General features: G+C 53.8%; 1 protein-coding gene across 2 annotated transcripts; it reads left to right on the top strand.

Annotated features, from left to right (window-relative positions):
* Nucleotides 1–654: 654 nt before the first annotated feature.
* Nucleotides 655–21,921, top strand: Gnai2 (guanine nucleotide binding protein (G protein), alpha inhibiting 2). 2 transcript variants are annotated; one of them, XM_006511637.3, is made up of 9 exons: nucleotides 655–946; nucleotides 15,584–15,626; nucleotides 15,858–15,999; nucleotides 16,189–16,349; nucleotides 18,983–19,111; nucleotides 19,503–19,632; nucleotides 19,738–19,891; nucleotides 20,221–20,434; nucleotides 21,331–21,914. In XM_006511637.3, exons 1-8 carry the CDS (start codon nucleotides 829–831, stop codon nucleotides 20,409–20,411), a joined length of 1,068 nt encoding a protein of 355 aa, XP_006511700.1. In that variant the 5' UTR covers nucleotides 655–828; the 3' UTR covers nucleotides 20,412–20,434; nucleotides 21,331–21,914. The 2 variants fall into 2 exon arrangements, with proteins under 2 accessions (XP_006511700.1, NP_032164.2); NM_008138.5 differs by having other exon boundaries at nucleotides 703–946; nucleotides 20,948–21,921.
* Nucleotides 21,922–25,729: the final 3,808 nt, after the last annotated feature.

Here is a 25,729-nt window from a genome sequence, read left to right as displayed (position 1 = left end):
GTTGAAGCCCCGGATTGCTGCCTGCAGGAGAAAGGTTCCCAACCTATCAGGCAAAAGGACGACGTTTAGATGACAGAAGATAGTCCACTCAAAGGTGTAAAGGCGGCAGTGAACTCTTTTTGTTTTTAATGTGGTGCAACCTACACAGAAGAGGAGGGGGCGCTGCTTTAAAGAAAATCGAGGTCCAGAAAGAGATCATGTGACCCTCCGCAGAGTTTAGTAGATCTCCAAATAAGTTTATAGGCTCAGTTTTAGCAAGTGAAGAAGACACACCTCCTCCATCTTACTCTCATAATTCACAAATGCTCAGAGTCCTGGTTTCTATTTGGCCTGTGGCGAGGGCAGGTAGTCCTGACCCTTGGGCTACTAGATCAACTAGTCCTACAGTCCAGAAACAGAGCCTCAGGCTCTCAGCATCCAATCGGAGACTAGCTCCTCCTGCAGCCCGCCCAGAGGCCTAAGCCTGTGTTAGCTCTACCCTTGGTGTCTTCCCTCGTTGCGGCCCCGCTCTCAGCTTGCGCCTAAGGCTGGACTGAGCCTAACTTCTCCCTTGGCTCCGCCCTCCAACCAATCACCATCCCTAAATTTCCTTCGGCCCCTCCTCCAGACCCGCCCCGGCCCAGTCGCGGGCTTGGTTCGCCCGGGCCCCACCCCTGGCCCGCCCCGCCGTCGGTGCGCGGCGGCCGGGAAGGCGCCTCCCGCAGTCGCTCGGAACTGCGGACCTGAGAGCTTCCCGCAGAGGGCCGGCGGTGGGAGCGGAGTGGGTCGGGCGGGGCCGAGCCGGGCCGTGGGCCGTGTGGGGGCCAGGCCGGGCCGGCGGACGGCAGGATGGGCTGCACCGTGAGCGCCGAGGACAAGGCGGCAGCCGAGCGCTCTAAAATGATCGACAAGAACCTGCGGGAGGACGGCGAGAAGGCGGCGCGGGAGGTGAAGTTGCTTCTGTTAGGTGAGGCAGCGCCCCGTTCTGGGACCCTTGACTCTCTACGCTAATCCCCAGACAAGGACCTGAAACTGCTCAGCCTGGCCTTGCACCCTACACCTGCGCTTGAAACCAGTAGGAGCCACCCTTTTAAGATCCGAAACTCTGGATTGGTCTAGATTTATAATCCTAGTCCAGACTTCATTCAGACCCTCAACTCATCCCAGATCCCACACACCAAACCTTGTATGACTATCTCCCCCCCCCCTTGTTATCCAGTCTCAAGAGAACTCAGACCCTGCCGTGTATTTCCGCACTTTCTCAGGCTTTTCTTAAACCCTCAGCACCCTGCCGGCTCCCACCTTCAAGCCCCACCTGTTCTATTTCTCTTGGCACGAGCATTCCTTGGGACCCTGGTCAAGCCTCGACCCACTCCCTCTTTTCCTTACTCTGGGATCTGTATTCTCCCTCTTTGCACTCTGACCCTTCAAGAACCTCTTTAAGAGGGAAACTGACTACTCTCAAGTTCTCTGTAGCAGGATTCCCCGCAGGGCCTCTGTTCCAGGTCACCAGATCTCTCTTTCTCTCTGTGTGTGTGTGTCTCTCTCTCTCTCTCTGTCTCTCTCCCTCCCTCTCTCTGCAGGTATCAACCCCCAAATCATCTGCCCCTCTTTTAAGGCTTTTCTCACACTCTGCCGTTCCCTTGCTTCTGCGCCCTCCTGCCCCAGGTGGGCCTTGTTGATAGGAGGAGGGGCACCAGGGGCTGGGGTGGGCCTAGGCTGAGCTGGGCAGACCCTTTGCAAGAGGTTGGTCTGACTCTGAGAGTCACACTGGGAAACAGGGGCCAGGCCTCTAGCATTTGCGGGAAGTTCCATTCCCTGGGATCCAAGGCTTGTCTGGGCCAGGGCCAGGGGAGTCTGGGCAATAGGAGGGAACATGGAGGAGTTAGGGTTGTTGTCACTTCCAAGGCCAAGGAAGATGGTGGCTGCTGGGATGGGGGGGAAGTGGAAGTAGTGAACCAACCGACATATTGCTGCCCCTGTGTGCCGGCCTGGAGAGATCTGCTGACGGCTGCTGGGCTTCTCACACTCGGGGCTGGAACGCCAGGGATATGGCCTAGGATACTGAGTAGACCTGTTGGTTCCCCAGAGGAATACTGTGATGTGGGGGTGGTGGGCAAGCTGAATGAGGGGCTGGTAAGGAGTCTGCTGCCTGTAGCCCCGTGTGCGCTCAAGCATCCCAGCTAGGCTTTGGCAGAGGCAGTGGGCCTGATGCTTGTGTCCAGACCCACACCGGTCGTCAGAGTGGCTCCCTGTGGAAGCCTGACTTGAGAAGACCAGTTCCTCTGGATTGTGGGGAGCAAGGCCCTAGCAGCAGCAGAAGCCGCGCAGCAGCGTAATCGGCTGGATAGTATGTGGGGGGGTGTGGCCCCTCAGCCCCAGGGCCGCCTTGGGGGCCTGCATGCTGTGAAAAGCCTGGCTTTTTTTATTTTTTATTTTTTGGCCAGGCCTGTGGCCGAGAAACATGTACGTCTTTATGGATCCATCTGTTGACTGTCCCGGCGGACCCGGCCTGGGGGCACAGCCCCGGAGGTTTCAAAATGGCATCCGCTCCACTGCTGCCGCGGGGAGGAAGAGAAGGGGCGGGAAGGGGCGGCGGCCCAGCCTCCTGGGCTGCTTTGCGTTGGGCGCTTGCCTCTTCCTGTCTCTGCTGCGAGTGCGGCGAGCAGTGAGTGGGTGTCGACGCGGCGGCGGCAGCGGCAGCGGCGGAATGTCCGTTGCTGCTGGGCCTAGGGAGGGCACTTCCGGGACCGCTACCTCCCAGTGCCCAGCCCGGAGCCCCTTACCAACCCCTCCCAGGTTTATTGGCAGTTATTGTGGTGGCCAAGGAGATGTGGATCTGGACCAGAGAGCAGGGGGAAGGGGGCTGCACAGGACGCCTGGCCTGTTCTGTAACACACGGTTTCCTCTATGCAGACAGGCTTGTCCCTTAGAGCTCAGCTCAGCTTTTGGGCCCGGCTAGGCGATACCTGGTATCCTTTCCTACCCTAGGCTGGCAGTAGCCAGTGATATAGGGTCTGGCTTAGCACTTTCTCACACAACAGTCCATCCCAGGATCCTGTCCCTCTGGCCTTTTCTTCCTCTAAAATGGAATTCCTGCCTTGTGTCAGCGGAGTACCCGCGGTGAGACTAAGACCCTGCAAAGGGTGTGCAGCCAAGGGCTCAGAGCTCTGTCTGAAATGGACAACCCAGTCTTCATGACCAGTCTGTCACTGCTACCTGGGAAGGGATCTTGACTTGAGCTAATCAACTCCCCATCAAGGAATAAGGTGACAACAGGACCCCAGCTGTAGCAGGTTAGGGATTCTGGGCACCAGTTCTACATAGCCGGAGACTCTGTCCAGGCAACGGGGACTTAAACTGGGAAAGTGCCAATCTTCCCTCCCAGCCAGAACCACGCCTGCTGCCCCACCCGCCGCACAATGTCTCCCTCCATACCCTGTATCCCTGCCAGAAGGCGGGCACAGTCACTGTCACCAGGGCAGAGGCAGATGTGGTACACTCTAGCAAGATAGTTTCCCCTGGCAGCTTGGTCAGGCAAGTAGAGAAGCTGATACCAGTCTCCCTGCAGGGCAACCCCCTAGACACCTCCCACACACACACACACTTTAACCAGACAGACTAGCTAGGCCCAGATAGATTTGGGGGGCTCTGGTGACAACCTGAGCTGGACACATCACGAGAAACAGTGTCCACCATGGACTCTACAAAGTCTCAGAGTACAGCTGCGTCTGTCTGGCTGCAGGACTTTGTATCTCCCCTACATAATTGTTCCTTAACATTCCATCCATGGATCTCCTTCCAGAATCCGTCCTGAGGTCCCACCAAGGCTAATGTGGCCTCTCTGCCCCCTGGGTTCCCGCTTTCCCACTAGAGTGTGGTTTTGGCCCCTGAGACAAGGCAGAGCGGGGTCCTTTTCATTTGTGCGCTGAGTGAAGGGTGTATGTGGTGAACTTGGGTTGGGGGGTGAGTAGGTAGAGTTTACCGGGTCACAGTTTGGCACACTGTGTGAGCAGGTGACAAGTGCTCTTTGGAAGACCAGTGACCAAGATTGAGGAGATGCTGAAAGAAAAGCCCTTTGGTTCTTCTTGGCCATCACAGGCTGTGCAGGTGCCCCGGGGCAGTCCTCACTCTGTCCCCTGCAGATCCCCTGCTGCCCAGACTGCAGCCTGTGCGGGAGCGCAGCACACAGTAGGACTATATGTGAAAGTGCCTGTACAGACTCAGTTCTCCTCTATTTGGGGACAACTGAGAGCTCTGGGGCTCAACCTTGCTGCAGGAGCCCCAGGCTTGTTAGTCAAAGGCAGGCCTTTGTAGATTTACAAAAGGAAGGGAGTTTTGTAGCCTGCGTCCTGTCTGACTAGCAAAAGGCATTTTGGCATTGGTGCATACTAAGTATGTGTGGAGAACGACGCTCCTGATCACATCTTGGAGCAGGCCATGTCCTTAGGGAATGGGAGAGAGTATAACAGGAACGAGAGAACAAAAGGGTAGTCTTAGGCTGCCAACTGAGAGACACACGGGAGGGCTAGCCTGGGAAACTGGCACGCTAGGCACTGAGAGCAGAGACCCAGTTTACTAAGGGCACTGAGATGGGAGATGTAGCCTAGATTCCCAAGACGCTGGTAGATGTTTCTTAGTATGAGGCTGGAGGCTCGCCATGATTGGACCACCCCAGGGGTCATGTAGATATAAGTTAGAATCCTGAGGTTGGAGAGATGGCTCAGCGCTTGAGAGCACTGACTGTTCTTCCAGAGGACCGGGGTTCAATTCCCAGCACCCACATTGGCTGCTCATATCTGTCTGTTAACTCCAGTTTGAGGGAATCTGACGTCCTCATGCAGGCAAAAAATTCTAACTTTAAAAAAGTTAGAATCCTGGTCCCATCTTCTGCCTCACTGAGAAATCTGCGCCAGGTGAAGCCCTGCCAAGAGAGCTGCCTGTTCTGTATAACTCAGGGGGCCGTGGGCATAGTGCACCCGAGCCTGGAGGTGAACAAACAAACAAAAAACCAGGTGAGGGACCCTCTCCTATCTCTGACAGAGCTGCCTAGGTACATACAGTATGGGGGCCCTCCTGGGGACTCCCTTCCTTGTCCCCAGGAAGCTCACAGCAAGTTGGAGGCCAAGGTTTGTAAAGAAGAGTAACTGACCATTCCAGGGACTTAAGGCCTAACCTCTGGGGAGCGAGCCTTGGGGGTGTGGCCCAGCTCTGCGAGCCAGGTGGGCTGGTCCAGAGGCAGCCTCCCTTCCCTAACCCACTTCTCCCCTGCTGGAGCTCATTAGCACTTGAATGGGGGGCTGGTTGGCTTGGGCCTCAAAGTCTCTTCCCACCCCTCCCCCAGGCTGGGCAAGGCTTTGTCTGCCCAGGCGGGCCTGGATGAGCTCCCACGCTAGGGAGGGAGTTGGGGGGGGGTCTGAGCCATTTCTAACCTCCTCTGTCTGCCTCTCAGCCCTGCTCATCACTCCAGAACTGCTAGAAAAAATAGAAAAAGCTATACACTGTCCTGGGCAGGCATAGGAACCAGTAGAGACTAGGTGTTTTAAGGGGTGTTTCTGAGCTGGTGAATCAGGACAGCTCAGCCAGGGGCATCCCTGGTGGGGGTGTGGGGGTGGAGGTTGGGGCTTTGAACAGAGTCTAACAGGGAGTCTGTACTGGGACTGAGCTGTGGCTGTGACTGGAGGGCCAGCTGAGGGACACAGGATTCCTCACAAGCCCTCGGGCAGCTTCAAGCCACTTACTGTTGTCAAGTCAGCCGGAGCCCAGTCAGGGCTCCTTTTGAGTCTGTGCGAGCGAGCTGGCAGGGCTGGCCCTGGGATCTGAGAAGGAAGGTGAACATTTGTTTATTTGTTCACCAAGTGACAGCCCGGACTGTGGCTGCCGTGATCTGTTGCAGCGAGGGCTCCAGGCCTCTTTAGTAGACGGCTAGTGGATGGATGGGGCACTTGGACCACTGAACCCGCCGTAGGCCCCGCCCTCAGGATTCTGCCCTCACTGCTGTCTCTCAGACTGTCTCTAAAAGTTCCTGGTTCTCTTGGCAGGAAACAACTTTATTTACCCACGAAGCTTTTAGCTACCGAGGGACCAGGGCCACCCATCACTGCCACCAGCAGAGGCTGCCAGGTGTGCCCTGGAGTGCTGCTGCCTCCGCCCACCCACTTGCTGAGACAGGAGGAGGAGGAGTGGGCCGGAGGGATGGGGTACAGGCCTGGCAGCCTTCTCAGCTCCCTGGGTTCGACCTAGGAGTTTGGTAAGAGAGTAGGGGTCAGTAGGTTGTTGCCAGGTCACACAACTTGGATCATTTCTTTTTTTTTTTTTTTTTGGATCATTTCTAAGATTGTTCTTCAGGGTGCCCTGGTGTGAGCAAAGGATTGGACCCTTTAGTATATGTGGCCCTGTGTCATATCCGATGCTCTCAGGAAGCCCCTGCCTCAGCTACAGGTGCAGGGTGGGGCCTCCACTGTCTGGCCACACCCTGTCTTTTGCCTAGAGCTCTCTACTAAACCCAACCCCACCCTCACCTCGTTGGTGCTTCTGGGGCCTGTAGCTTGGTGGTTTGAGAACGATAATATCCTGGGGCTGAGCCTTGACCGCTGGGCTACCTGCAGGGTTGGCACTCAGGATTTTCATCAGGGCCAGTTTGAGGTGTCTTTGGGCCTTGGAGGATGCTGCTCCTGACCCAATTGCTTCAGAGTGCCTGCCGTGCCTAGGCAGGCGTGGGGACAGTCATGTAGTTAGGCCTCTTAGGGAAATGGTGTCCACATCAGAGAAGAAGGAGGAAGCAGCTGGGGGAGGAGGGGGAGGAGGAGCCCAAAAGGGGAAGAGGCCAGCGGGCTGCAGAAGGTGGGTCCTGAGTCACCCAGGTCTCTGCCAGCCAGAAGGCCTGGAAGGGTCACACCTGCCCAGACTCACCTGTGAGCTTCCGCAGGCCTCTACACACACACACACACACACACACACACACACACACACACACACACACACACACACGCCATCCCTGAGTTAGGGCCAGTACCAGGTGCTAGCCTTGTCCTGTCCTAAGTGCTGGGACCGGGATGTCAGAGGCGGTGCTTCTGAGAAGGAGTCTAAGCCCCTCCTTTGGCCACAGGAAGTGGTGGCTGGGAGAGGGGACACCAGTGGGAGGTCCAGCAGGAAGGCCAAGAACTGCTCTTAGATTCCCGAGCGGCTGTTGCCCTCCAAGCAGGAAGGCCAGCCGCAGGCGGACATGAATGCCTGGAAGCGGAGCGGCAGTCCTGTATTAGCTCACTTTGGGTTTCCCCTGCCTGGGGGTTGCAGAACCCGGATGCTGTCGCTGTGCCTCAGTGTCCCTTCTCATAGCAGCAGATGCCTCTGCTATTTCATCTTGTGAGGCAGGAGAGACTGAGGGCAGAGAAGCAGAGATGCTCAGCTAGAGGACTCAAGCAATCACTGACCCTGTCCTGCCACTGTGGCCCTTGGTCTGTGCCCTGCTGCCGGGATTGGTGTTGGGGTGACAGGCCAATGCTGGAGCACCTGCTCTGGGTGCATACATGCTGGGGGGTGGGGGTGGGGTTTGTGGATCTTGCCTGGTGTAGGAGTCTTGTTTGTTTATATGTTTGCTTTCTTATTTTGCTTTTTTGAGACAGGGTTTCTGAGTGTATAGCCTTAAATGTCCTGGAACTCACTCTGTAGACCAGGCTGGAGTTCCGCCTGCCTCAGTCTCCTGAGTGCTGGGATTAAAAGTGTGCACCACTACCTGGCACCTTGAGTCTTGAATCCTTTTAGCCTTTCTGCCGTTCTGACAGAAGCCTGCCTGCTGCCAGGGCTCCTTTGCACATGTGGCTACTCCGGAGCCCCTCCCCACCTCTCCTCTCAGCCCACCTTCCTCACAGCGTTCATGTCACACTCAGTAACTTCGAATTTGCGCCTTCCCCGTTGTGCCTCTTCCTCCCCTAACCTCCAGTCTGAGGGAAACAGACTGGACCAGAGGAACGCTGGGAAGCGGCCAGGGGTGGAAAGGCAGGCTATCCTACAAGGCTTGTCATGACTGTTGTCAATGGCGCCCTCAGTGTAGAGGTGCTGTGCTGTGTGCTGGCTGAATGTGGCTGCTGTGTGGGCTGGGAGCAGTGGCACCACATGCTCGTGCTTCTTGACCCCCAGGTCTCGTGTCTGTGGGGCTTATCCTTCCGTGGGAGGTTCCAGGGGATTCTGCTGCCTTGTCAGAACAGCCCCCGTGGCTAGGTGGCCGTGCAGAAGCCGCGGAGCCTGCTCCTCCTTATCACCGGCCTGGGTACAGAAGGACCCATCCACTGTGTGTGTGATCTCAGGCTGTCCCTGCCTTTGTGCTTAGCACTGGGACTTACAAGGACATGAACAACTGCTGGCTTGAGTTGGGTGCTGAGGCAGTTTGGAGTTCCTGAAAACCATAGGAAAACTGCTCTGGGCAGGCCTTGGGCCTGGCACATTCCCACCAGGGGTACATTTCACAGATGGGGACACTGAGGCCTGGGATTCGGGCACCTCGCCTCTGGTCTGCCACCGCAATTCAGGACAGATATCCATTGTTCAGGCTCTTGAAAACATAGCTAAAGGAGTCTTTTTGAAAAGCTGTTAGGAAGAAGGGTGTACCAATGATCTGGGGCCTGTTTGGCACCTCCTGGCGATTGATTTACAGGTGGTAAGACCTACAACCTGAGGAAGCAGGGCATGCAGGGCTGATTTGTTGGGGCATCTGGTGGAAGGTGGGGGCCACAGTCTTGGGTGGAAGTGTTGCAGGATCCTTCGAAAACCCCACCTCCTTGTCATCCCCCTCCCCCTCCCCTCCACCCCTCCCAGTGTGAGGCTGTGCTGAGCCTCCTTGGAGGGCTTAAGGGGGTCAAAGAAAGGCACCTGGAGGAAGGAAGAGAGGCCTGGGGTGGGGCCTAGAGGGCCTTTGTCTGGCTGGGCCCTCCCCCCTCCTTTCTTCCCTCCTGTTTCCATTGTTCCTGTGAATTCAGACTCTGGAGCTGGCTGGGGGCTTCCCAGGGCGGAGGTTGTGGCTGAGGGTCTTGGCACCTCCCCCAGCCACCCCTAGCTGGGAAGGCTGCTTTGCTGAAACAAAACATTCCCCATGCTGCCCAGCCCCCCACCTCCTCTGCTTTGTCTCTGGCAGCTGGGCTCCCCCTGGTGGTAGCTGAGCCTAAGACCCTGGGCTGTGGGGCAAGGAGGTGACAGACAGGATCCAGAATGGCAGGGGTCACCGGGCAGTGAGGGTGTGGTACCTCTCTCGTAGTTGGGTTACCTGTGAGGTGGGCATCTCAGTGCTCAATCCCATCTCCACTGTGCCCCACTGGGATGGTGGCAGCGTGGGCGGGCCTGGTGCTGTGGCTTGGAGCTGGGCTGCTGCCCAAGCCTACCCTGTGGTCCCAGCTGCTCATGAGAATCTCTGCCCTCGGGGCTGCCACGTCAGCTGCCTCTCCTTAGCCCGTGAATTCCACCGGAGCCCACCAGCTCAGGAGCTGCCTCAGAGGAGGCCTTTTCCCAGCATTGGAGTTGTGGGGTCAGTGGGCTACACCAGCTGGGAGGTTTCTATGCAGAAGTCTCTGGTAGGATGTGTGTGTGTGTGTGTGTGTGTGTGTGTGTGTGTGTGTGTGTGTGTGTGTGTGTGTGTGTGTAAGAAGCGACGGGCTCAGAGCACAGTGCCAGTGGCAGGAGACAGCTCTCACCCTTATCCCGGGTGGATGGTGCTCCGCCCTCCCCGCCCTGTATTGGCCTGTTACCCCGCTCTCTCGGAGTCTTCAGAAGCTGTACTTGAAATGAGATGACTGTGGTACTCCACTCTGGGCCTTGCTATTAGTGACCAGTGACCGACCAGAGCAGCTGGCCATTGTGCACACTGTTGGAAGTGAGGTTTGGGGAAATCTGTACTCTTCCACCAAATAGGAAAATAGTGGCAACTGACTTCCTTCTGGTAAGGGTCTCACTGTGTAGCCAACCTTGCCTTCTGGGTGTCAGGACTATAGACATGCGCCACCATGCCCAGACACTATCTTCTTAAAAATATTTTTATTTAATTCTTGGATAATTTCGTACAATGTATCTTTTTAATTATTACTTTTAAGTGTATGTGTGTTTGCCTGCATGTATGTCTGTGTAGTACATGCTTGCCTGATACCTCAGAGGCCAGAAGAGGGCATCAGAGCTCCTGCACTTGTGGTTACAGATAGTTGGGAGCTGCCTTGCGAATGTGGGGAGTCAACCCAGGATCCTCTGGAAGAGCAGCCAGTACTCTTAGCTGCTGAGCCAACTCCAGCCACAGTAACAAGTGTTACCTGCACATAGCCTTGCGTGAGGAGCCTTGAGAGGAGCTTTGGTTCCAGTTCTCACCCCTCTCCTGTTAGAAGATGCAGTGTTCTATTTTACAGATGAGATACCAGAGACCTGCAAGGGCTGAAGCTAATGGAAATTTCAGGAAGGATCAGTGTGGGCCGCAGGGTTGTACCAGACCGGTTGCCTGCTTGAAGAAACTGAGGCCAGAAAGGACTAGAGTAGGTCACAGCCTCCCCACAGGTCAGACCTAAGCGTGAGGTAGGAGGTGGCGGGCCCAAGATGGACAAATAGCAGTCTCACGTACGTGCTGGGGCCTAGATGAACATCAAGTGTTTGAACTTACAGGCCCAACTGTGGTGAGGCTTTTTGGGTCTTGCCAGGCAGCGAGGTAGTACTGTCTTCCCCTCAGTCTGTTCCCTCCACGGGAACAGCTCCGTGCTGCATGCATGTAGAAGCAGATGATCTAGGCAGAGGAGCCTCTGAGATCACTGCCCTCCTGCAGTGGGCCCAGCAGCTGGACTCAGGACAAAAGCTACAGAGGTGTTTTCTTTGGTGGGAAGAGGTGTAGCCTAGTGGGAATGTCAAGGCCAACTCCAGGGACCCTCTGTGGATCCCCACTGGCCTCATCCAGCTGGGGATGGAGCAGCTGGTGGAGACAAGCGAGGCTGACTCCTGCTTCTCTCTGTTCAGCTGCCTTCCCTGCTGGCTCCTCTGCCTCAGTCTGGGGGAGCTCTCCCTGAGGTAGGCACAGGGCTGGCAGGGAAGGATCCTGACTGAGTACAAGCACCCTCCAGTCCAGATGGTAGGAGTGATGCACCGTAATGGAGAAAGGGCATTTGGGGGCGTAAGAAAGATGTGGCTCCAGGGCTCCTGAAACCCCGAGTCTGCTGCAGTCTACCTGAGCTCCAAGGTCTTCACCATGCACCTTTCACTGGGTGTCCCGCTTCAGACTTCCCCAGCTCTGTCCTGATGTCTCTACTTCCTGCTTGGTTGCCAACCACACCCTTGTCCTGCCTCTTGCTACTTCCTGCCTGAGTCACAGCTGCTGCAACGACAAAGGAACCTCCTTAAGTCCCAGGGATGGAAACCCCATTGCTTTGCTTTGTCTGCCTGTCAGAAGGGGCTGTTTGCAGTGACCCCTGCTAGGTAGGGAGAATGCTCTAACTCAGAATCTGAAAGGGAAACTGAGGGAAGTGTGGGAGCAGGCCTTCGGCTGGCTGAGACAAGAAGTATGTGACCCAGGTTCCTGGCTTGGCTTGCTCAGCTGTGGCCCTTTTGGTGTCTGCCAGCTTTGCTAGGGAAATGAAATGCAAAGCAAGTTTGTGCCATCGTCCCTGGCACTGAGCAGGGTCACAGGTAGCCCACAGCACCTCTGAGGAGAGTGGTCAAAGGATTAGATGCCCTTTTTACCCACAGTGACCAGTAGAGAAACCAATGTTTCCCATAGCCAGGAATTCCAAAGTCATGTAAGGGGACACCCTTCATTGAGCTTTCCTGTGCCCTGGATGTCTGCTGCTTCCACCCTTCCTACCTGTCCTTGAGTCCGGTCAATGGGGTCACCTCAGTCCTGCTGCTCCAAGATGAGTCTCCTTCCTTCTGCTCTGTGGAAGCAAGTAGGAAGGCTAGCTAGGGCCATTGTGCCCTTTTTTCTCTAGGTAGATACTGAGGCCCTGTGGGCCTAGTACTCAGTGATTGGGTAGTGTGGGCAGGGTTTATAGACCTTCTGAACACCCCTCTGGGCTTGTAGGATGTGACGGAGCCTCATTGCACTGCTGTGCACAGCCCCATTTGGTGGATTGATCATAGCCGGAGAGAACACTGTCCCACAGAAGCCTGCCCAAGCTTCGGGGTTTGTCCCATAATAGTTCTCACACCATCTTGGGAAGCAGGCTTAGGATAGTCAGGTACTCAGTAATTTTAGGCACCTGCCAGCATTTGTAAGGACTCAGACCTTCCCCTCAGAGCAGCTGCTGGATTGGGGAATAGATCCAGACCTACTCATGTGGGTCACAACTGTGCCTCAGTTCCCCCAATGAGATATGGGTTTGGGAAGGGGAAACTGAAACTTGATGAGGTCTGTCAGCCTATCCGGTCTTCACTTGTTTGGTGCCTGCTGCCTCTTGGGCACCTCAGACTGGTCTTTAGGAGGGATTGTGTAGAGCAAGGTGCCCGACTCTCAGATAGGACTAATTATATTACAGCGTGTGCCTCGGTTTGCTGTGTAGATAAAAGTACTTAGTAAGCCAGGCAGTGGTGACCTACACTTTTAATCCCAGCACTCAGGAGACAGAGACAGGCGGATATCAGTGAGTGTGAGGCTAGCCTGGTCTACAGAGTGAGTTCTAGGACAGCCAGGGCTACACAAAGAAACCTTGTCTCAGACAACAACAATAAAAGGCACCTAGTAAATACAGTAGCATTCTATAGGTGTGGTAGAATGCTGAACTGGTGTGTGTGAACCCCTGGGGTTCAGTTGGAACCCAGTACCACATAACAAAACTAGGCATGGCTTGGCTGGAGAGATGGCACAGCAGTATAGCCTGCTTCTTGCTTTCAGATGACCTGAGTTCAGTTCTCAGCACCCACATCAAGTGGCCTCTGTGGGTACCTGCATGCATGTGCACATAACACACACACAAATATATACACATAATTAAAAATACAAAAATAAAAATTTTAAGTTTAAAAAAAACTGGACATGGGGGCTGGTAAGACAGCTTAGCCAGTGAAAGTCTTGCTACCAAGCTGGATAACTTGAATTTGATCCCTGAGACCCACATGGTGGGAGGCAAGAACTAACTGCTGCAGGTGAATGCACGCGTGCTGACGAGCATGTACACACACTGACGAGCATGCATGTGCACACATAATTTTTAAATGTGGGGGCTGGAGAGATGGCTCAGCGGTTAAGAGCACTACTCTTCCAGAGGTCCTGAGTTCAATTCCCAGCAACCACTTAGCTCACAACCATCTGCAATGGGATCCGATGTTCTCTTCTGGTGTGTCTGAAGAGAGCAACAGTATACTCACATACATTAAATAAATAAATCTTTTCAAAAGTTTTTTGTTGTTGTTGTTTGGTTTTGTTTTTCTTTTAGAGGATCCAGATTTGGCTCCCAGCACCCATTTTGGTGGCTCATAACCACTTTTAGCTCCAGCTTCAGAGGAGCTGACGCCTTGTCTCGAAGTTTCTGGGCAGGCACCTGCACTGACACAAACGCTTATACACATAGGAAGCTGGAGCAGTGACTCCACAGTTACGAGCACTGGCTGCTCTTCCCAAGGACCCACGTTCAGTTCTAGTGCCCACATGGAACTGTGGCTCACAACCATCTGTAACTCTAGTTCCAAGAAATCTAACAGCCTTTACTGTCTCTGTGGTCATCAGGCACACATGTGATGTAGGCATAAAAGTTTAGATGTATGAGTGTTTGCCTGTATGTGTATATATATGCACCATGTGTGTAGGTGCCCACAGAGGCCAGAAGTCGGCATCAAATCCCCCAGAACTGTGTTCACACACAGTTGTCATCTATCATATGGGTGCTGAGAACCAAACCTAGGCCTCCTGGGAGAGCAGTACATGCTCTTAGCCTCTGAGTCACCTCTCTAGTCCAAAATAAAACCTTTTAAAACCTGTAACCAAATGGCTAGGTATACTGGTGGGTGCCTGCAAACCTAGCACCTGGGAGGCAGAGGCAGGTGTATCTGGGAGTTTGAAGCCAGCCTGAACTACTTATAGAGTTCTAGGCCAACCAGGGCTACATAGTAGACCCTGCCTTAAAACTATAAGAATGGGGCCGGGTGTGGTGGCACACACCTTTAATCTCAGCACTCAGGAGGCAGAGGCAGGCAGATTTCTGAGTTCAAGGCCAGCCTGATCTACAGAGTGAGTTCTGGGACAGCCAGGGCTACACAGAGAAACCCTGTCTCAAAAAACAAAACAAAACAAAAGAATTATAAGAATGAAAAAAATTGGCCATGTTGATGAACAGTTGGTAATTCCAGGCGGGAAGTTGAGAAATTTAAGGTCATCTTTGACTGCATTACAAATTTGAAGCCAACCTGGTCTACATGAAACCTTGGCACACAGTGGGTGCTTGTCACAACTTTGCCGTCATTATTATTGATGGTGTTTTTGTTAATACGTTAGCCCTATTATATGATCTGGATAGAAGGACAGAGTTCCCAAGTTCAACCCACTCATAGGTCAGTCCTGTGAACAGAACACAGGGCAGGGTTTCCCAGGAAAGAGGACAGGATGAATAGCAAGAAGCAGGCAGTACCTGGAAGGTACAGGAATGAAGCTGGTGAGGGGACAGGCAGAGGCTGGGATGGAGGCTGGGCTCATCTTGGCATTATGGTGTCATCTTAAATGCGGGCTGCATGATCCTGCTCCAAGAATGTTCGCTTCTGAACTTCAGTGCCTTCTGTAAAGTGAGATCAGAAAAGATTGGTTTAATGGAGTTGCTGTGGCAAACACAGAAGAGACCAACAAACCTCAGAACCAGTCACAGAGAAATGAGGACAGGGGTTCTGCCAACCTAGAGAGGCTTGAGTCAGTGTTTGTGTGTGTGTGTGTGTGTGTGTTTCTATTTTCCATCTGTTTAGGACAGAGCTGATCCAGAAAGCAGAGGGCTAGGTCTTGGGCCATGTCCAAAGGACAGGAATGTGACTCTGGTCCTTGTAGGTTACTTAGCAGCTAAATCTCAGAGTTTGGGAACAGGAGCATTTCCTGCCCTTTTGCAATATGCAGGGTACCTTCCAGCCAGCCCTGCCTTGCTCTTTTTTTTTTAAGATTTATTTATTATTATATGTAAATACACTGTAGCTGACTTCAGACACACCAGAAGAGGGCATCAGATCTCATTATGGGTGGTTGTGAGCCATCACGTGGTTGCTGGAATTTGAACTCAAGACCTTCGGAAGAGCAGTCAGTGCTCTTACCCGCCAAGCCATCTCGCCAGCCCCCCTGCCTTGCTCTTGCACAGGGTGGTAAGCCTGTGTTTGTGAGAGTAGAGAATGTGGACCTAAGACCTTGGCTAACTCCCTGAACTCATACAGGACAGAGGTGGGGGCATGGCGGGATCCCTGACAGACAGTGGACCTTAGGGAAGCAGAGGCCTGCATGGAGCCTGCCAAGGAGCAGAAGCTATAGGTTTCCTTAGTCACTGTGGCCCCTGTAAGCCACCGGCTGTCTCACTGTGCCACCGATGTGTAGAAGGTAGGAAGTACCTTCAGTGATAATGGCAAGGCTGTTTGCATATGGAGCCCACTGGGCTTGTCCTCTCCTCCTCATCTCTGCCCTCTGTTCCAGGTGCTGGAGAGTCAGGGAAGAGCACCATCGTCAAGCAGATGAAGTAAGTGGTGTGCAGAAGTCACCAAAGTTTGACCATCATCTTCCTCTGGGCCTGTCCCGTCTCCCCTGCTTGGTCTCCACCTGTCCCAGAGGGCCCCATTGCTACTTATATCAATATGACTCTGTAGGCCAGGGGCTGTTCCCCCTCTTTGGAGTAGTCCCCGGCAGTTCCCGGGTAGCTGTGGGATTTCTTGTGGCTGGTGGATCATAACTTATGACCTCTGTTTATCAGGATCATCCATGAAGATGGCTACTCAGAAGAGGAGTGCCGGCAGTACCGTGCCGTGGTCTACAGCAACACCATCCAGTCTATCATGGCCATCGTGAAGGCCATGGGCAACCTGCAGATCGACTTTGCTGATCCCCAGCGTGCGGTGCGTGCCCTTCCTCCACCCCTTCCTCTCTGCCTGGCTCCCAGAAGCCTTCAGGGCAAGTCTTGTCCTAGGGAGCCTGAGAGTACACCAGTCTGGGCCCTGTTCTAGAATATTCCCTGCTCTCTAATCATCGGGAGGGCGTTTGTTCCTTTACCTGTCTGTCTGTCTGACCTCCATTTCTGTGCTCAGGATGATGCCAGGCAGCTGTTCGCCCTGTCCTGTGCTGCAGAGGAACAAGGGATGCTTCCTGAAGACCTGTCCGGTGTCATCCGGAGGCTCTGGGCTGACCACGGTGTGCAAGCCTGCTTTGGCCGCTCACGAGAATACCAGCTCAATGACTCAGCCGCTTAGTGAGTACCGCAAGGGACTGGGCACGGCAGGCGCTCCCAGGGTAGAAGCTGATGACTGCCCACCGAGGCTTTGGGAGTGGAGTAGGTTGGATGGAAACTCTGGGATAGCATGCTGTCGGAAGGCCTGGAGAAACGACAGCCATGGTGGCTTTCAGGCTCCTTATCTGTCTTCACACATGATCGTTCTGAAGAACGTTTGCAGCCACCTGCTCCGTGCAGAGTGTCAGGGACACAGTGATGAGTGCAAAGAACAGGTCCTTAAGCAATGACAGCTGAAGGTGTCAGTAGGAAATCAAGAGTGGGAGGGGTTTGAGGCCGGGGCATGACATATGTTAAACTCCAGGCTGTCACTGAGGATACAGGAGTTCAGGCCTGTTGCTCAGAGCCCCACAGAGACGGAAGAGGCTGTCTTTGAGGTGACGGATGTGTGCACAAGCTGGAGCCTGGACTTTGCTTCTGACCTTTTCTGGATCTGAGCCAAGCCCAGGACTCAGCTAGAGAATCAGAGTGTCCCAGGAATTTCAGAGGCGCAGCAGGCCTGGATCCTTTAGGCCAGAACACAATTCTGAATTCCCCTGCAGTCCAGCAGTGTGTCTGTCAGGACTGGGCAGGGTGCTGAACTCCCTGTCCCTGCTTCTGCTTCTCTTAGCCAGCCAGCCTCCAGCCCAGCCCTGCCCCTCCAGGTCCCTATTGCCCATCAGATCTTGAGCCTGCTCAGCAAGGCTAGACCTCACAGGAGTTAGGTAGATCTGCCTAGTTAGGATTCCCAAGTCCTGCTTCAGTCACGTGACCAGGCTTCTTCTGTCCTCTCTAACTTCCCTTGTGTCATTCCTACCCTCGGGGAGTTTTGGGATCATAGCCAAATCTGCGGAGGCCTCCGGGCTTCAGCACTGCCCCACCCCGAAATCACGGGCTTAGCCACCAGCTGAATTACAGAGGCAGGGAGGGGGTGAGCCCTGTCAACTTACTAGTTGACAACCAAAACTACTTCGTTGTCCCCAGTACTCAAGGAGGGAAGGATGGCGCCATGTCCTGCCCCCTCTCCACTTCCTCCGCTTTCCTTTTTCTTTATTCTCCACCTTCTTCCTATTGCACGCCTGCCTCTGCTCTAGGAGTTGGGGTGGTCACCACAGGGCCTGCTCAGCCAGAGTGCTTTTTGCCTCCACAGGCTCATCTTCAGGAGGAGTATGGGGCGATACTCTAAGCTTTACCACAGGCTAGACCCCAGGAGAGCAGAGGCTCCTAGGGTGAGGCCACCTGCTGAGAAGATAGAAATTGGTGTGGAACTCACCTTGAGGTTTCAGGCTAGGGGCTCCGTCCACAGGGGATGGAGCCTGGTACGCAGGTCACAGCAAGTGCGTCATGGTCCCCTGTGGCCCTTCCTGTTATTCTGTTCTATCCCTGCTTCTCTGAGATCATTTCCCTTTGGTCTGGTTTGGCTGCCTGCTGGCCCCAGCACCCCTGCCCCAAGAACAAAAGACCAATAGAAGGGAGACACTTCAAGGCCTGGACCCAGCCTGAAAGCATAGCGGGGATATCGAGTCAGACACTGCGGGAGAGGCATTGATACTAATTAAAGGACTGTGTGATGAAGGGCCCCAGGGATCTCTGCCAAGCAGGTGTCTGTGCTCCCACCTCAGCTCAAATTTTACTGAGTGTTAGGTGAAGGACCCACTGGGCCTGGCAGGCCCCGACATGTTTAGTCCTATGAAGGGACCACACCAGGTTGCTCTGCAGTGGGACCTTAATTACACCGGTTAGCATCTTGATCTCTCCCTAAAGGACTAATTTCTCCCTCCCACTTTTTACCTGTGAGTCCTAACATTCTGGCGTCTCTTGGATGCAGGTCAAGTGAGAACCTGACTGCTAGGGTCATAGAGCTGTAATCCCCCAGTCCCATTGTACAGATGGGAAACATGAGGACTGAGGCCACATTTCTTTCTTTCTTTTTTTTTTTTTAAAGGTTTATTTATTTCCTATCTCGAAAAAAAAAATTTATTTTATGTATATGAGTACACTGTTGTTGTCTTCAGACATACCAGAAGAGGGCGTCAGATCCTATTGCAGATGGTTGTGAGCTACCATGTGGTTGTCAGGAATTGAACTCAGGACCTTTGGAAGAACAGTCAGTGCTCTTAACAACTGAACCATCTCTCCAGCCCCATCCCATGTTTCTTTTTTTGGGGGGGGGGAGCCTTGTGTGTGTGTGTGTGTGTCTTTTTTTTTTGTTTTTTTTTTTTGTTTTGTTTTTTTTTTTTTTTGAGGCAGGTTTTCTCTGTGTAGCCCTGGCTGTCCTGGAACTCACTCTGTAGACCAGGCTGGCCTTGAACTCAGAAATCCACCTGCCTCTGCCTCCCAAGTGCTGGGATTAAAGGTGTGTGTCACCACTGCCCAGCTGAGCCCATGTTTCTTAAAGAAGCAAGGATAGCAGGCACAGCAGTGCACACCTGTAATCGCAGTGCTTGGGGCTGAGGCAGGAGAATTATAGGTTTGAGATAAGATTAGACTACATAAACCAGACCCTGCCTGGAGTAGAGGGAAGGGAGAAGGGAAGGAAGAAGAAGGGTTTTGTCTGTTCAGGGTCCAGGTCAGGATGCTGCTTTTGACCTGTCTGATTTCCTGCCTCCTTGCAGCTACCTGAATGATCTGGAGCGCATTGCACAGAGTGACTACATCCCTACACAGCAGGATGTGCTGCGGACCCGTGTGAAGACCACGGGCATCGTGGAAACACACTTCACCTTCAAGGACTTACACTTCAAGTGAGTGTGTGTGTGTGTGTGTGTGTGTGTGTGTGTGTGTGTGTGTGTGTGTACAGGGTTAAGGGCCATAGCTGCTAGCTGCTGGGGTAGCCCAGTCCTGGGATTGTGTTGGGAAGGCATGTCCTCAAGGTCTGTCACCTAGGCATCAGTAGTGACCTACTAATAGCTTCTCCTGCCTGTCCCATGTGGCTCTAGCCTGTCCCTCTGACCAGACTCAAAACCAGGATTGTGGTAAGGGACGTTCCATGACTACATGGTGGCACACAAGAAGGACCTGTCCTGCCTTGGCCAGGTCTCTGTCCCTAGCCAGCTGGCCTGTGAAGTGCAAGGACACCCCCCCACCCCCCCGCGGGGCTCTGCTCCCTGGATTAAGTTGACTCGATGTCCACAGGATGTTTGATGTGGGTGGTCAGCGGTCTGAGCGCAAGAAGTGGATCCACTGCTTTGAGGGCGTCACGGCCATCATCTTCTGTGTCGCCTTGAGCGCTTATGACTTGGTGCTGGCTGAGGATGAGGAGATGGTGAGAGTCCAGGAGCACTGGTGGTGGCGGGTGGGGGCTGAGCCTGGTAGGCAGCGACGGGGGTGGGGGGTGGTGTCAGTACTGACTTCACTTCCTTCTCCTTAGAACCGCATGCATGAGAGCATGAAGCTGTTTGACAGCATCTGCAACAACAAGTGGTTCACAGACACCTCCATCATCCTCTTCCTCAACAAGAAGGACCTGTTTGAAGAAAAGATCACACAGAGCTCCCTGACCATCTGTTTCCCTGAGTACACGGGTACTCTTTGAAGACTAGCTCATGGGGGTGTGGGGTGGCCATCCCAATAGACACCACTGGGGCTCTGGTGGCCCATGGATGCCCCAATCTGGACAGAAGGAAAAACACAGGACCTGTGGGACCTCACTCAGGAATGCACTGTGTCTACACACAAAAGGCTTGTTACCACCCATGGGCCTCTACCGTTGAGCATACGTACATAGGAAACATCCTTCATACAGCACACGCACTTACACATGACCGTGCTGTGCACATTACATGCTTGTCTGTTGTGGGCACAGAGTTCTGCTGTACATGCACATACACAAGTCTTCATTCGTCTTCCTTAGGGGCCAACAAGTACGACGAGGCAGCCAGCTACATCCAGAGCAAGTTTGAGGATCTAAATAAGCGCAAAGACACCAAGGAGATCTACACGCACTTCACGTGCGCCACCGACACCAAGAACGTGCAGTTTGTGTTCGATGCCGTCACTGACGTCATCATCAAGAACAACCTGAAGGACTGTGGCCTCTTCTGAGGGGCAGTGGACCTGGCAGGATGGTGAGTCAGGGGGTTGTCAAACAACAGGGGTCTGGGGAATTGGGGGAAGTCATTTGGGAGTACTCAGCCTGGAGAGAAAGGGTCAGGCAGGGCAGTCAGGGACCAGAGGAGAGGGAATAAAAAAGGGTCCTGGCACTCTCCTGGACAGAGCTAGAGGGGTGGTCAGTGTTCTTTGGAAGGAGTTGCTTCCTTGCCTCCATGGTATTCTAGCCTAATCTAGATGCAGGAGACCCAGGCACCCCGCTGCTCACTGACCAGGTTCACTCTTGTTCTTAGACTTCTGTCTCTCAGACCTGAGAGTCCTAGGCCCAGGCCAGCCCCACTGGCCCTGGCGTACATTCAGTGACCGCAGTGTCACTGATATACACATCCTGTAACCCAGCAACAGAAGCTGGCCTCTGGGCACAGCTGTGTCCCTGGTAACAAGGAGGTGGGGGAGAAGAAGGTCATTGTTTAGAGAGGCAAGAAGAGGAGCCACATGTAACCCAGGCTGTGTCTGTCATCCACCTCCAGGGCCACCGCTGACTGTGCTCCCCACTACCCCTGAGGAAGATGGGGGCAAGAAGACCATGTTCCCTGCCTGTTCCCCCAGCTGCTTCTCCCATCTTTTCTCTCTGTTCTCAGCTCCCCTGTCCCCTCCCTCGGCTCTAGACTTGGGGGAGGGGTTGCCACAGGCCTCCCAGTCTAAAACCCACCTTTGTCTGAGGTGCCGGGAGTAGCCATGGTACCCCCTTCCTGGGCATCCGTTCGGGTTTTCTAACCGTTGTCTTGTTCTGGGGTGAGCGGGGAGCGCATGCAGAGATCCCAAGGCCTATGTCTGGAGGGTACCAACTCCTCCAGCCTAGACCCCTGGCTTTGTCCAACACCAGCCCTGACCCAAGTCCAAATGTTTACAGGGAGCCTCCTGCCTACCCCACTCTCTGCCGCTCGGAGGCCCCAAAGGAAAAAGCACAAGAAGCGTGAGAGATACCGCCATTCCTGGAGACAAAGCCCACCTGCTCATTCTCGTAGCTTTAAAGAAAAAGAAAAAGGAAAAATAAGGAAAACTGCAAATCTAGAAAACTTTTTAGAGAAACCTATTTAAAACTGTCAGGTCCTGACCAGCACCCCCACCCCAGCCCAGCCCCAGCCCCACCCCTTTCCAGCGATTCCGTGCCTTGAGTGTGTCTGCGTGTTTACACCCATCCCTCTTTGGGCGGCCCCCTGCTCTGCCCTCCACGGAATTGGATTCCAAGGGCTGTTCCAGACAACTGCCAACGTCACTGAGGGCCCTGCTCTGAAGCCCTGGGCCCTGGCTCCATTAACCTAAATGTAGCTCCTTAGCGCTAATCTAGGAACCGCCGCTGCCTGCTGAGGGCCAGGCCCCTCACGCCCTCGCCCCAGGCCCGGGTCCTCCAGCGTTGAACACTTCCTTGCTTTTTTCACATGTTTTATGGAATTGTTCACATGATTTGAAATAATAAAATGTAGAAAGAAAACACCAAAAACTTCCGTGTTCTTTTCTCCTGGGGACTGAGCAAGAAGAAGATATCCCACACCTTAGTGCCACACCTGGGATGGGCCCCTGGACATCAGCTTTCTAGGCAGAGTTCCATCCCAGTTCTCTAGCTTTAGTTTGCCCTCTGGACTGGTCAACTTACATGTTAGAGGCTATGCAGCCTTCTAGTCCTAATTTTGCAGTTTGTGGCCTGGGGCAGCCTTCAGACCTTCTGAACCTTGGGAACTCTTCTAGAGGGTTCTTGAAAGTTCGGAGGAGCAGAGATAGCACAGATAAGTAGGCTGCACTCCTTGGCTTAACAGACTCAGAAAACTAGGGGTGGTGGCATATGCATTTAATTGTAGCCTACAAGAAGGTGAGGCAGGAGATTGACCAAGAGTTCTAGACCAGCCTGGGCTATATATTGAAACTCAAAAAAACCAAGTTGCGGGCTGGTGAGATGGCTCAGTGGGTAAGAGCAGCGGACTGCTCTTCCGAAGGTCCGGAGTTCAAATCCCAGCAACCACATGGTGGCTCACAACCATCCTTAACGAGATCTGACTCCCTCTTCTGGAGTGTCTGAGGACAGCTACAGTGTACTTATATATAATAAATTTTAAAAAAACAAAAAACAAAAACCAAGTTGCCTCTAAGACTCAAGGAACATTGTAAAATCGGGACGAAGAATATAATTGCAGAAAGATAGGATGTAGTAAAGCACTCTTCCCACTGGATGGGGCTGGTTAACATCCTGTCATGGAATGAGGAGGTGGCTCACCCCCAACTGTCCCCCTAACTGAGTGATTGAGGAAGGAAGAGACATTGTCTTCAGTATTGTAGCTCCTGGTAAGGTATCCATAGTCCTGGAAGCAACCCTGTGGAGAAACTCTTTGAAAGTGGAGGAAGGGGCAGTTGGAAAGGGCCGGGGGTCAGCAAGAGAGTAATAGGTAATAGGTGTTAGTAAGACAAAAGTGCGTTTTATACGTGCTGAAACGTTATAACGAAATTCATTTTGTGTAATAAGTGCCAGAATACCACGTCGCCAAATCAGAGGGGTGGGGACAGGCTGTCAAGGAAGGGTTCATGGGGGTCTGTCATTGGCTGCATTGGAAGGTTGATGTGGAAAACAAAGCTAAGGGAAGTGCTGAGTACTGGGCGGAGCGCAGCGCTAAATGCCTGGGTTTTCTTCCAGGAACTGCAGGGGCAGCCGCGGGCAGCGCCTGCTACCGGGACGGCTAGGCGAAAGACCGGCCCCAGCTGGGCGGAGCTCCGAGGCCTCTGCCGCCGGCCGCCAGGGGGCGCCTCAGCCCGTCCTCTCCGCAGCTGCTGAGCTGGTCACGCAGGCTGACGTCACCGGGTCCCGTGGAGGACGCTTGACACAAAAGCAGCTTTGTGTGGCATTGGAGGCTCCGCGCCCGCGGCCTGACAAAGCGGCTGGGTCCTGGGGCGGGCGGGGGTCGGCGCCGCGGAGGCGGGGGAGGGAGGGAGGGATTGGACCCGGGACCTGGGACTTCGCCTCCTTACACCTGTCAGTGGCCACAGGCCACCGGGCCTCTGATACTGGCAGGAGATGAAAGGTTGTGGCGGCGAGTCGGAAGGAGTGCCTGCTCTTCCCTCGGCTTCTCCCCCGCCCCAGTTCCTCAGGCCATTCCGGCTACCTCTGCCACAGGGTACAACTGACAAGAACAGGATCCTGTGCCATCCCCAAATCCCTGTCTTTCTTTAGAGGCTCGGGCCTGAACCCCAATGTGCGCAGGCGGGCTGGAGCTATTCCAGAGTCACCATACCCGCCCATCAGGAAGCAAACACCGGAGATGGTTCCTTCCTTCTGTCCTGAGGGGAACCCCGCACAGAGGGCCATTGAGAAACTGGCATTGTCTGCCTGATGCACCCGGTGCCTCCCTGCCTGGGTGGGCCATTTAGGGCTCTGTCCTGTATCCCCTAGGATCTCACTTGGCACTGGGTCTGGGTGTGGTTCTGGCAAGCAGGGCTTACCCTGGTAGACAGTTAGGCCCCCACCTGCCTTTGGCCTTTCTACTTCAGCTCTGACTTGGAGGGCATAAGGCTCCATTGTCCCAGGACTGGTGGGGGCGGCTTCTCAATTCAGCCTTTCTTTGCTGGTGGGAAATTCCCAGCCATGCTTGGGGGGCAAAGGGGAGGCAAGAAGGACCTCTTAGGTATCCTGCACCCTGACTGGAGGTACCCAGTGAGGGAGGCATCCCCTACTGCTTGGAGCTGTTCTTGGCTGGGTCTCAGCAGTTCCTCCTTTCTTGGGAAACAGCTGAGTGAGGAGAGAGAGATTGAGTCCTTTCCCTAGAAGTCTCCCCATGTCCACACCCATGGGCAGCTGCAGTATGAGGCCTAAGACCCTTTAGCAGGAAGTGCAGAGCCAAGTAGGGGCCTGAGCTTCTGTTTTCAGTGTAGGATGGGCAGTTCCCCAGCCTATGAGGACTGCCACGAGGCTGGTCGGCCTTCAAGAGAGCTTGGCTCACTTGAAATAGTCGCTGGAACCACGAATGTGGTTGGTGGTGGTAGCCTTGGTATTTTTAACCTGTTTGTAGGGCAGCGGAACAGCTGGGACCAGAGAGATGAATAAGCCCTTAAGAGTCAGAAGCCTAAAGAAGGGAGCTTATGGGAGCCTCTGTGGGGAAGAGGCAGGCCCTACAGGCAGGTGGGGACAGATGTCCTGTTCGGAACAGGAAAGGGGCCCTTCCTGGGGCCAGAGCTTCTGAGACAACAGGAGCTGTCTAGTTCTGATGGAATCTCCAACTGCCTTTCAGAGCAGACCAAGATTTTTTAGTATTTTGTATCTCTCTGATAGTATGCGTATGTGCATGTGTATGGCTTTGGGTGATAGAAAGGGATGGGAACCAGACTACAATGTCCCAGCCAGGCGTGGTGGCGCACACCTTTAAATAAAGCACTTGAGAGGTAGAGGCAAGTGGGTCTCCGAGTTCAAGGGCATCCTGGTCTGAAGAGTGAGTTCCGTTATAGCCAAGGCTACACAGAGAATCCCTGTCTCAAAAAAAACCTAAAAACTAAAACCAAAAACTACAGTGTCTCTTGGCTGAGTGTGGGCTGATGTTTAAGCCCCTCCCTATGACCTGAATCCTTATGACTAAAAGAAAACCTAGGACCTTCATCACTGCCATGGGGGTCTGCATCTCCCCCCATTTCAATCAGAAGAGAATGTAATGGCCTCCAGCCAGTTGGGACTTGTACACAGCTGGGTTACAGCAAGGATGTGCAAGCTTGCCAGACATTCAGTCTTAGTCACACATGAGATATCAGGGTTCAAGGTGGGCAGAGGTGAGGAAACATGGGTCCTCCTAGCTTCTTGTTCTAGTTTCTCACTCAGCGGAGAGGCAACCTTGCAGGTAATTTTAGTCTGGAGAAAAATCATAGTTTAGTATTATCTCCCATCTCCACTTTCTGGTCTCATTGAGAGGCCAGGGGCAGAGGAAAAGAGGGACCTGCTATGTGTCTTCCTCATTATTTCCTGAGCCTCATGAAGACCCAGCAAGCCCAGGAGAGTGGAAGGGTTTTCTACAGACATGCTCTCTTCCTTCTTTATGCTGGGCATCCCCAGAGCTGGAGGGTCTCTTCATTGTCCCCACAATGGAGAACCTAAGGCCTGGTCCTGAGCTTCAACAGAAGTCTTTCACAGAGGAAGAAAAAAAGCTGAGATGGGTAGCGAGTTGTGACAGTCCAGTGGGTGACACTAAAGGGTTCAAGGCACAGCCCAGGTGATATTTTGGCAACAAAAGCTCCATGCATTCAGAAACAGGCCGGGCCAGCCGGGAGGCTAGAAGGCTGGC

This window comes from Mus musculus, chromosome 9 (assembly GCF_000001635.26).
Source record: "Mus musculus strain C57BL/6J chromosome 9, GRCm38.p6 C57BL/6J".
NCBI classification, from domain to species: domain Eukaryota; kingdom Metazoa; phylum Chordata; class Mammalia; order Rodentia; family Muridae; genus Mus; species Mus musculus.
This window is presented reverse-complemented; position numbering and strand designations above follow the sequence as displayed.

What these genes read in the sequence shown, in the direction of transcription:
- Gnai2 (NM_008138.5), top strand. Translation starts at nt 829, where the DNA reads ATGGGCTGCACCGTGAGCGCCGAGGACAAGGCGGCAGCCGAGCGCTCT. An exon ending in GGTGAAGTTGCTTCTGTTAG is followed by an intron (nt 947 to 15,583) that starts GTGAGGCAGCGC and finishes CCTCTGTTCCAG; the next exon opens with GTGCTGGAGAGTCAGGGAAG. An exon ending in ACCATCGTCAAGCAGATGAA is followed by an intron (nt 15,627 to 15,857) that starts GTAAGTGGTGTG and finishes TCTGTTTATCAG; the next exon opens with GATCATCCATGAAGATGGCT.